The 11,509-nt window shown below is 36.1% G+C and overlaps 1 protein-coding gene and 1 non-coding gene across 2 annotated transcripts; one reads left to right on the top strand and one right to left on the bottom strand.

The window, feature by feature from the left end:
* LOC145767194 (somatostatin receptor type 5-like) lies at positions 1–11,425 on the top strand. The gene is made up of 9 exons (XM_082578973.1): positions 1–84; positions 799–946; positions 1,589–1,751; positions 2,630–2,827; positions 3,714–3,782; positions 4,162–4,295; positions 7,058–7,205; positions 7,628–7,824; positions 9,307–11,425. The coding sequence occupies exons 1-9, from the start codon at positions 54–56 to the stop codon at positions 9,566–9,568; spliced, it is 1,350 nt and encodes a 449-aa protein (XP_082435099.1). The 5' UTR covers positions 1–53; the 3' UTR covers positions 9,569–11,425.
* Positions 8,805–8,878, bottom strand: Trnan-guu (transfer RNA asparagine (anticodon GUU)). Its single transcript has one exon. It is a non-coding gene; the product is annotated as a tRNA-Asn (tRNA).
* Positions 11,426–11,509: the final 84 nt, after the last annotated feature.

The following is an 11,509-nucleotide window of genomic DNA, read 5'->3' as shown; positions in this document are numbered from 1 at the left end:
TTATCATAGTGTACTTTGCTTCTAAAAAATTATTGGAACGTGAACTGGACGCAATGGCATTTGCGGAGTTATTATGGAACGCGAGTGAGTATGGTGATTTTTTGAAAGCTTTGAGACGTTTCACGTAACCTCTAACTCAGTCAAAACTGCCATCGAAAACGAACTGTGGTTCTGACATTGTTACGTGTAACTTTATTGTCATTTTTGCGGGTAACATATTGAAACCTACTTTGTCATGTCTCTAAGATACATGGTGTAGGCAAGTAGCCTTAGCTGGCAGGCATATATTGTACAACTCTCTAAAACTTGTGGTTTTCACCAATCGTCACTGCAAAATTAAAATACGAAAATCGGTTTGAAACATAAGTTGGCCGCTTTCATTCCCGTGCGCAATTGCACAAGTGGGGTTTAGTTCTTCCAGCGTCCGGCAAATGCGGTGCGGAGGAACAAACTTCTGACTGTGGCATTCTTGAGTGTCCCATGTACAACACAACATTTTTATGAAATACGTGGTATTGCAGTACGAGAGAGAGAGAGAGAGAAATAACTTTTATTTGACACTGAACGAAACTACTTTGACCTGACTTTCCACCACCTGCCTTGAAATTTATTCAATCTGTCTCTTACAAACGAAGAAGATCAATGCTAAATACTTAATTTATAACTTTCCTCCCTTACAATCAGTTTCGCTCAAAAAATATCTTACCAATCAAAGGCATAATCAAGTAAAAAGATATAATAAAGAAGTAGTTTGAATTTGTTTTGGGCAGTCACAATTTGTATGTTTCGTTCTCGCAGCTAACAGAGAACTTCAATGCAGTCATGAAAAAAAGCAAATATTTGGTGGAATAATAATAGCGCTGGTTGTAATTGGATTGGTTGGAAATCTGTTGGTATTTTCTACTATTTTGATCCTTCGTGAATACAAGAAGTCTGTGACAAACTGGTGAGTAGTTTTGTAAAAATTACGTTTTCTTCGAATCAAAATGGTTGAAAAGGGAATCATTTTTTGTTCATCATTTCTAAAATCCGACGACAAACAACTACAAACACTGTCAAAACAAACTAAACACATTCAAAGAGGGGATGGATTTTTTTTAGTTTTTACCAAAAATGTAAAAAAGAAAATTGATTTCTCGTTAGCCGATTGTAGCAAGAATTGACAGCGATAGACACCATGTTTCGCCCATGAGGCTGGTTCGTCAATGTCGCACCACCAATTCTTGCCACAAGGCTATTCGACCGCCGCTTTTATAAGATATAATTGATTGGATGGTTTAACTGGCTAACGTGGAAGCTACACGTCCGTTATGGTTAGCGAATCACAACTGCTCACTGTACTAGTGAGTGCTCAGCCTTGTGCTGATAGCCAGGAAGAAAGCTCCTTTATTCACAAAGAAAATTGGTTTAATTTTCATTTTACATTTTGTATTGGTTATGATTTTCATCACCAGCTTGAAGTAAATTATTTATCTCCAGCTAAATTCAATTTCAATTTATTCTTTATGAGAAGCTATTTTTTCAGGTAGTTTTAGTCTTTCTTTCGTTTGGTTGGTAAAACCTAATTCAATTATTTCCTTCCATTTAGGTATATACTACAACTGGCCTTAGCAGACACCCTCTTTCTGATGATGCTCCCTTTCACGGCTCAAAGTGAAATTTCTGGAACATGGAACTTCTCCACGAGTCTTTGCAAGTTTAAGGAAGCCGTTATTTTCATCAACTATTACGCCAGCATTTACTTCTTGGTGGTAAGAATGATACTTTTTTCGCTTCCTTTTCGACGGCGCTAGTTCGACTTTCGGGGTGTGCGCTTGAGCAACGCATTTCAAGACTACTCTATATTCAGCGGCACCTAGTGAATGGAATAATTCCCCGGCTACAACACTTCAACAATCGCAAAACTTCACTCTGCCAATCTAGGTATCCGGCCCTGTGTCAAGAGCCTCTACAAGTATGCGAAACTACCAGGAATACCCAATCAAGGCTTTTCCAGACCGAGAATAAAAATTCAAAACTAACCAATCAATAACTATATAGGTAAAGCAAAAGTTTGCCCATCAACGTAAATAAATATCGATGGCAGTAGCTTGTATGGGCTGCTTTCTTCTTTTGTCTCCGATACTGTATGATGAAAAATGAATTTACAATACGGTATATGATATATGAATAATGCTTTTTGTATCCAAGTAAACAATAGGCCTACGTGACTTTTTTTATTTAAAAATTTCGCCAACATAATTTACGCTGGCTGAAATTGTAACATGTAGCAATTGTAGCATTCCTACACAATAACGCATGTTGTTTACTCGCGTAGAGCGCTTCCATGCGTTGGTTTAGGCTACTCACTCTAAACCTCTATAAAAGCTCATCTATAGTCAAACACTTGTTTACATCTGCAAGAATAGAAATGCCACCATCTCGAATCATAGTTAAGGTTTTACAACATCATTAGACCCATCTTTATCATTGGATAAACCTGCATTTTGGTGTAGCCTAAAGAAAAAAAATCCATTAAAAGAAGCAAAACAAATCGAAAGCATCTGTTATCATAAGTTTCATCACAACAGGCAACTAATAAATATTATTAGTCCTTTATAAAGCAACAAGCCTATTTTTTTTCTTTCAGATCATGAGCTTTGACCGGTACCTTGCTGTAACAAAAGCATTTGCTTCCAAGAAATGGGTCACGTCTCTTCGTAGTCCCACTGCCTCGTACATCATCAGCATTGTTGGGTGGATGCTGAGCGTTTTGCTTTGCACTCAACTTTTTCGCTACAGCTCAATATCTGGACCCTGCAAAACATGTGGCTATAATTTTCCTACCGTAAGTTGATGGTTATGTGTCGTCATCATCATCATCACGTGCCGTCTCCGTTTCGAAGGTTGGCTGCCATTTTCTTCCACATGTCACGTTCTTCCGCTACTCTTTTTGCTTCTCCAACGCTTGACAAGTCAGCCCACTGTTTTATATCATCTCCCCAAGTTCGTCTCCCTCTTCCCCTGCACCTCTTTCCTTCCACCATACCTTCAATATTCAATTGATGTATCTGTCCTGCCGATCCTTTCAAAATGTATCCCGCGAATTTCATCTTTTGTTTTCCTACTGTAAGTTGATGGCTATGTGTCGTATAACTCTCAAAGAACTCTACAGCTTCTTGTGTCGTTTCGTCATCGTTTCGCTTACGTAGATCCTAGCAGTTAAATGAGTAACCGCTGTAGACCCAAAGCATAAACGAAGTGGAATGATAGCCTATAACACTGTGTAGTTAGTCCAATGAATTTCTCCGCTCACTGATAAGTTTAACCAAGTTTCAATAATAAGCATAATTTACTACTTGCTTTATTCACTCTAACACTGCTTTGAAAAATTCTTGTCTCTCACTTCAATTTTTTTGCTGTTGTTTTTAAGAGAACAGCCACCTATTTCACAAACATGCTGAAGAATTATAAATATATTTGCATTTAATAAAAGTCTTACGCTTGGTACGAACGTTTAACCGTCAAGATGCCAACTTAACATTTTTTTTCTGGGCCATATTCTCCGAAATACCTACAGCTCATGCAAAAAAGAAGAAAATTTTTATAAAATTTGGACGTTTCGAGCAGTGATTGCAGCAATTTTGGTGTATTTCAATGACAACAAAACATCCTAAAACGATTCTACGACAGACATAATCAACTACATCTTTTTAACAATTGTTTTTCAATAGGATCACAAGAGACGTGAAGAGATATACGGTGACTACCGGGACGTTAAGGTGGAGTATTTGGAAAATTTAGTGAATTTTTATAGATTACAATTTCCACAGTAGAACGGCTCAAACCATTTCGAATTTTCAGGCATAAATGTTATGAAAATGATATTGGCACAATATTATAGTTTTATATTCGATAGACCCATTAAGTTTGGAATTATTGGAAACTAGAGTCAAGCCTACTTTATAAAAGTGAACAAATTTTGCTATGTCAAAATATTTTTTTCCGTACACCCTCTTTAAAAGTCCGATCACGCATCTCCAACAAATCGGAATTCTTTGTACAATTATGACGTAGTACGTGGAGATCATAGGTTAGGCTAAAAACGTGTGCGCGTGTGTATGCTATACTAACTTTGCTACCTATCCCTGCACTAACTTTGTTTAAAAATTGTTTCAACAGGAACTAGCACCACGCGAAGACACTTACGGCGAATTTGGAGAATATGATATGGATTATCTGCAGATTTACTTGCGTCTTCAAAAGTCACATCTTCCACAATTGAAAGGATTAAATCAATTTGAACTGCCATGCAGGTAGGAGATCGCAGCATCAAAGAATAAAACAATGAAATAGTGATTGCACTACGTTTTTTGATGTCTGTTTTTTTGCCTGCAATTTACTTTGATGCTTGTGTAATATTTATAAATCAAAAATATCGTTTAGATATAATTATCTTCATTTTTAAATATTATTATGTTTACAGTAGAATTCGCCTATAACGGCTTCGTTTATAACGTCAATTCGCCTATTACGTCACATTTCGCTCGGTCCCGGCAGAATTCCTATATTTTACGTACATTGTAATTCGGCTACAACAGCATCGCCTATAACGTCAATTCGCATGTAACAGCACCCTTTATTGGTCCCCAGACGTCTTTTGTTCGTTTATAACGTCACTTTAAGCCATCACCTTCACCACGAACGGTCAGTCTTTTAATCCAGTTAGCGCTGCTGCTTGCAAAATGTCTTCCCTTTATTTTGCTACGTCGTTCTCAGCAGGGACTCTGAATTAACTTTTTTCCCGCGTGAAAAACTATCACGTGTAAAAAGCAGCTCTACAGCTGACCTTTAAACAACTCAAAGCAACAGTTGTTCGTGCAGTACTGTATAAACTAATTAACTGAATTAACTTTTTTTTTCCCGTGCGTGAAAAACTATCACGTGTAAATGCAGCTCTACAGCTGTGTCAAAACCGAAACAGCTCAAGACCAATGCCTTTTTTGCTAATAAACAATGAACTTCTCTACTACTGTATGTAACGAGCTGTAAGTTATTGCGCAAATTTCCTGTACCTTTCGCTGTAGGTTATTTTTTTTAAACAATTTCTTTGTTTACTGTATTTTCTGCGTGCCTTTTGTCAGTTTGGTGGTACACAGTAACCCTGATTGGATTATACACCCCTTTCTTTAATCAAAAGACAGTTGTGGAATAGTTTGCGGTAGTTCGTCTATAACATCAATTCGGCTATAACGTCAGTTTTTGCAAATCCCCTAGAGGTGCCGTTATAGGCGAATGCTACTGTATTATGGAACAAACCTAAGCAACGGAGTATGAGCGACAAAGTTTCAGGGGTGCATCAATCATAAAAGTTTCAACGTAAGTTGTTACTGAAAATTACCACAGGAAATGGCCTACTGGCAGTGAGACCAAAAATGTTTTTGCAAAAATTGATAAATACGGCAAAATACAAAGGTAAAGAATCAGTTCTAAAATTAGCATGCATAACGAGCCAATGAAAGAGCTTTGAAATGCTACCAAGAACTAATTTTGGAAAGGTTAATTACTATTGCACGATTGAGAGCTGAACCATTTCTTTTGGAACATGAATATATATAATCAAGAATGATTAACGTTATAGCGTGGTATTGTGCCAAAACAAGATTTAAGAAAGTCCTGTATCTTGCAAGCTTGCCCACCGATAACCTGATAACAGACAAAATGATATTGTTGTGTTTTCACTTTGTACAACCAGATACATACACTGAAGTGAAGTCATTTGTTCAGCTACCGAAAAGTGAAAAACTTTTATTAAAACCGTTAATGGAATATATAGTGCAATGAAAATTCTTGATTTAGGTATAACTAAAGAAATGGCAAATAAGTCGAAACGCTGCAGCATGTCTGAAGCGTAATTAGAAACAACGCAGGTGGAGAGCTACATAAATCTAACTTTAAACGTAACTGAAACAAAACACATACGGTAGCCTACCTATCAAAATTATCGTTTAAAGGTTACAAGGCCATTTTGTTTTGTCGAAGATAAGCACTGCCTCTGATTGCTAATGTTAGTGAGCTTATTCCCAAAAGTGTGAGACAAAGGTCTTACCCTTATTGAATGCATACATTCATCTGATTTTTTTGCAAAATAAAACTCTATCCTTGTCTAGTCTAAGATTTTTAAAACTCAACACAAAAGCTTACATTAGACTGATAAACCAGCCCAAAAGTCTTCTGTACTTTTCATCCATGAAAATCATATTAATGATATAGAAAGTATGTTTCAATTCCCAAATTATCTTTTTGTGCCTTTATTCGGCCCTGTGGTTTATTGAATTAAGATAGTACAGTACCCACTGTTCAGCACCTGTTACGTTATACTAAATACTTTATCAAAAATGCATTGAATCTTGTTCTTGCCTAGAACTCAAAATTTCAATTAGGGTAAAAAAGTAACCTACTCGGCTGTGTTTCTATAGGGTTAAGCTGAAACGGTCTACTTTGTAAAGCGCTAAAACAACGTAGGCTATATCTGCAATGGATACTGCGCTAGATGAAAATACACATTATTATTATGACAATCCACTACAATTTGAGTTGCAAACACATTTGTAATAACTATTTGAATCATAAAAAGGTCAAATACTTTCATCACTCACAGTGTAAATAACATGTGCATGACTGCTTGATATTTAGTGATAATAAAAAATAACTTGTCGCAATGGTATCGCCCTTTAATCGTCTAAAATCTAACTTAATAGTAATAACGTTATGGTTTTATTTACTGTCGCTCTACAACAGATAAGGTCTTTTAGCGACAGCGCTTATTTTTAATTGTATATCAAGTTAACGATGTCATCACATTATTACCCGACTTATTTTCACTTTGTTTTGCAAGAAAGAACACAATCGTTACCGTTTTTGAAATCTTCGGTTCGACCCGATCTGCAATTGATCTCAGATCTACCAGCACCAGAGCCGAAGATGAAACCACTCGGCCACTGAACTGTCTTAAAATCTAACCTTGACGCAGTGCATATTTTGAAGCCAGTTAATCAGTTTCAATAATATTCTACAGGCTTCCCACTAGCCAATCTTTGACCATTTGGTTTTATGGAAACTTCTTCGGAGCCTTTTGTCTTCCGTTCATTTTGATATGCTTTTTCTATGGAATGATAATTAAAACTATAATATCCGCCAGAGGGGTTGGAAATATTGAAAGACAGGTAAGATTTCTTCTAGTTTTGGTAATCTTATCTTCTTTGTTACAAGTAATTTGGCCTAGTGATAAACAAAACAGCAACGTTTAAATATACTTTTGCAAATTTGTCACTAACGCCAAAAAATAATGGTGATTGTAAAATCAAATGGATTTTTTTCAAGTTGGAGTTTTGCAAAAGAGTCGAATATTGCGATACCGCAGTCCTTAGTTTTCTGTAATGACAACTTCTCTACGACTCTTTTGAGTGCGATTATTGCAGTTTACCAAACGATGAAAGCCCTGGCAAAATAACAAAAAAAGAAATAAAATTTCCTGACCAGAAAACAAAATAGAATGCAACCATTTGACACAGAAGTGAAAACATTTTTGTTATTCGCATTTGAATAAAGACCAAAGTTTTAATCTCTTTGTTATATAATTCTTTAGCGCTCCTACAGACGGCGCGTAACCATGATCGTCCTGGCTTTGGTCTTGTTATTTTTAATCAGCTGGTTTCCTTGGTACATCGAAAAATTGGCAAAACTGAACGGACTAGCACTTTCATACAAAGCCTGCCAAGATCTTGGATATGCTGTCAGAGGCTTGTCTTACTTGAACAGTGCGCTGAATCCATATTTCTACAGGTATGACACTATATTTAATGCTATTGTTTTTGAACCTTTATTTTTTATTTGATTTCAGAAAGAACTAATGGTGGAATAGGCAATATATCAGGCGTTTTAAATTTACTAAGTTAATGACAAAACTTTCGTTTGGATATTCTGTTTTATTCAATGATAAATTCTATTTAAAAAATTTAACAGTTTTTTTCTATGTCTGACTACTATCTCATATAGTCAAAATTACCATATCTTTTTATACGACAAATAAACTAACAAACAAAAGCTACAAAACTGAGCAACAACACAACATTTAACATCATCAAAACAAAAACAAAATAGCTAACGTTTTCGGCTATGCATATAGCTCCTATCAAGCCTTTAAAAGAAAATATATAAAAAATTCTACAGAAACATACAATAATTTATTTAAAGGCTTGAGAATGGCTATATGCATAGCCGAAAACGTTCACTATGTCTGTTCATGGTTTAAAAAAGTATCCTTTCTACCCAAATAAACCAATGTTGGTGGACTTTGATCTTGAAGTGAACAGACAATTTTGACATGAACACAACGAAAAAGTTTATCCTCGCCCTGAGAAAGCCAAGTTGCAACCTCAGCTCTGGCTGATACGAAATTACGCATAGGTTGCAAAGGCACTGAACTTCTGCCATAAAATCGGTCATCGAAATTGACAGAACAAAGATTTTAATGAAGCGGTGCCTGCTATGAATTAGTGCATTTAGTCATCGCTTGTCAAACTCATTTTGCTGACTTGTGACATATTCCAACTTTCGGTTTGCTCAGTTGTTAGCTAATTTCAAAGTCGACTTAGGCGTGTTATACTGAACGTAGGAGTCGCAAAACAGAGCTGAAGAGAGAGTAAATTGATAGCCCAAGCACACATCTCGAGAGTTGAACAACTTTATTATTGCTTGATCTCCTTGTTTTCAAAGTTAAGTGTCAATCATACAAAGCTATCTTTGAAAAAAACAAAATTCATCGTCCCTGGGTGGGCTCGAACCACCAACCTTTCGGTTAACAGCCGAACGCGCTAACCGATTGCGCCACAGAGACAGATGCGATAGTTTAAGAACGTTTTTATTGACTAAGAAAACTGGTCATATTAACTGTCGGAAAAAAAATACCTTGTTTGCATAACCACTTTCATTATTTGATAAGATGCAAAGTTTTTGGAAACCTACAAGTAGCCTAAAAGTTGTTAAATTATAAGTAGAGGTTAGGCTACACAGTATACAGTATATTGTCTATTTAAAAATACAGATGCGACTGAGCCAAATTTTTAAACTTACTAAAATTTATTTATTTAGCACGTCTTAATGTTTGTGTTTTGTCGTTTCTTCGTTTTTATAAATCTTCTATATGCTGATATGTATTGATTTTACGTTGATGGTCAGAAATAAAAACAACTGTACTTAAATGATGTAGGCCTATAAAAAAAACTAATAACCATGAAATACCGACTAATCATGTTGTTCACTCAGCTTTCTGGGGACCCATTTTCGTGATCGTCTGAAGCGAGCAACCAACCGTGTCGGACTGACGACACTAAAGTCGAAAGCAAACCAGTCTGTGGGAGGAAGCGTTCACAAGAAACGTAAATACAGCACCAGCAACAGCGGAGGAAGCAATCGATGCTCAAACAAGCAATGCAGTGCCAATCAAAAGCACGACGGAGAACGAAACCACGATGAGTTCTGCGAAGAGAAAACCATGGCTCAGAAAACTGAGAGAACAGTTGTGTAATATTTTGTCTGATAGAGAACTTCTTCGTTTTCCGACAAAAAAATAACACTTTGTAGCCTTTTCAGGGTCTTTGTATCGTGTAGATTTATTTCTAAACTGAAAGCCTATTAGCGGTGAACATTAAGGCACGAGTTAGTCGGTGGAGGGCGTCAATGGTTTCCACTCGTTTTGGAAATATTGTGATAGTTGAAACTTGTATGAACTGAGACCGTTTTTGAAGTTTCTTGTCATGCTCAGCTTACCCAGACACCATGCATAGAAATGTTAAACAACAATCACTTAGCATCACTTCGTAACTTCTGTATCAACGTGGGCTCCCTTATCCATAAAGGCTTCAATTAAATAAGTAACATAAATAGAAGTTACTTTACCAATATGTGTGAATCTTAATAAACCTTTCTTTGAAAATAAAGTACAAGTCGTCATTGTGGCTGATCCAACGCTGTCTTTGACGAGATCACATGAGCACGCGTGTTATCAAGCTCCGCCCCACAGTGTTTTTTTGTTGTGTAATTTTTTTTTTGATATCTGTAGCCTAAAGAGAAGTGGCCTAATCTTTTGGTATAATTTTTTTTGTTGCAACAGGCATGCTTGTCGAGGCAATAGCAGCTTCCGCACACATTTTTTGTATATTTCCTCTGTGGTTGTTTGTTCAACAAATACAAAAAGCCTAATATTCAAAATAAAAAATTTAACCCAGCTGATAATGCGCTGATCCTTGTCGAATGTCGAGAGACGATAAATCAAGTTGTGATTGATTGACAAGCGACATTTTTTTCGCACTTTCTACGTCACAATTTTCAACGTACAGTACGTTTCTAAGCATTTTTAGTATTCTTTTAGGAATAGTCATGATTGAAAGTCATGCTGCAAAATGTAATTAGTTTTATCTTTGCTCATGCACCAACTTGGTCTTTTTGCGTTTGTAAAGTAGCAGGCCACGTTGTTGATTCCATACTTGTGTTGACTTTTTTACATCTCAGGTTGAAAAGGTAAAATCGTTTCATGCATGATTGCAAATTGATTTGTCTGCAACAATGAAGATTTATAGTTTTAAAAATTCAACATGAATGCCGCACTTCATATCTAGTAACTGATGTCATGTTGAAAGTATATGTAGGCTACAGCATCAAAGCCAGGGGGTCCAAACTTAAACACGCTGGGTAACTCTAGCCTGCGTTGTATTTTTATGACCTCGCCTGGCACTAAAACTGCAACGTCACATGGTTTGTTAGCCTCCTTGTAAGATAAAATTGTTCAAAAAATTTTTTTTTAATTTTTGAAAAGTTACTTGAGCTAAACAGGTACAAGTGTTATTCCAATATCTTTGTTTGAAGCAGCCTAAGTATTACACATTGATTCACACTAGTAAACGCACCTGCATAGAATTTAGCTCGTCTTCAGTTTTCGTTGTAGCAATTACTAGTTACAACTTCGGTTAATGTGCTTTTATTTTTTCAGTTATTTTCTGCGTCTTAAATTGTAGAAAAGAAATGTGGCTACTTTTGCTTTCAGTTAATTCACAATCAATGAATGGCAATATCATGTAGCCTTCATATTTCCTCTACACGTGCAATCTGTAAACATTGATATTCTAACTCCGCTGCTATTGTATGTATGAGAAAGGTCAGTCCCAACCGCTCTTTCTTGTGAAAATCATCCAGAACGTTGGTTCATTCTGGGGAATGTAACCTTCAGAAATATTTTGAACATCCATGATTTAAGCAGTTTGTGTTTGTACAGAACGTCAAATTAATTTGCTTGTCCTTTCTATTTTAACGTTGATTTTGTTTTTAAGATCTGTTTCTTTGTAAATTTTGCAATATTCATTTTTGAGTAAACAAATACAGCCTACTAGTCTGCGTTATGTTTTTTAGCATGAATTTTATGCTGTCACAAAGAAAGTAATGTTACCCTAGAGCAGTGTTTTTAATTTTTGAT

Source organism: Aplidium turbinatum, chromosome 1, assembly GCF_918807975.1.
Source record: "Aplidium turbinatum chromosome 1, kaAplTurb1.1, whole genome shotgun sequence".
Taxonomy (NCBI): Eukaryota; Metazoa; Chordata; class Ascidiacea; order Aplousobranchia; family Polyclinidae; genus Aplidium; species Aplidium turbinatum.
The sequence above is the reverse complement of the archived record's forward strand: the minus strand, read 5'-3'. Positions and strand labels throughout refer to the sequence as shown.

What these genes read in the sequence shown, in the direction of transcription:
- LOC145767194 (XM_082578973.1), top strand. Translation starts at nt 54, where the DNA reads ATGGCATTTGCGGAGTTATTATGGAACGCGA. An exon ending in AAGAAGTCTGTGACAAACTG is followed by an intron (nt 947 to 1,588) that starts GTGAGTAGTTTT and finishes CCTTCCATTTAG; the next exon opens with GTATATACTACAACTGGCCT. An exon ending in TGGAGTATTTGGAAAATTTA is followed by an intron (nt 3,783 to 4,161) that starts GTGAATTTTTAT and finishes TTGTTTCAACAG; the next exon opens with GAACTAGCACCACGCGAAGA.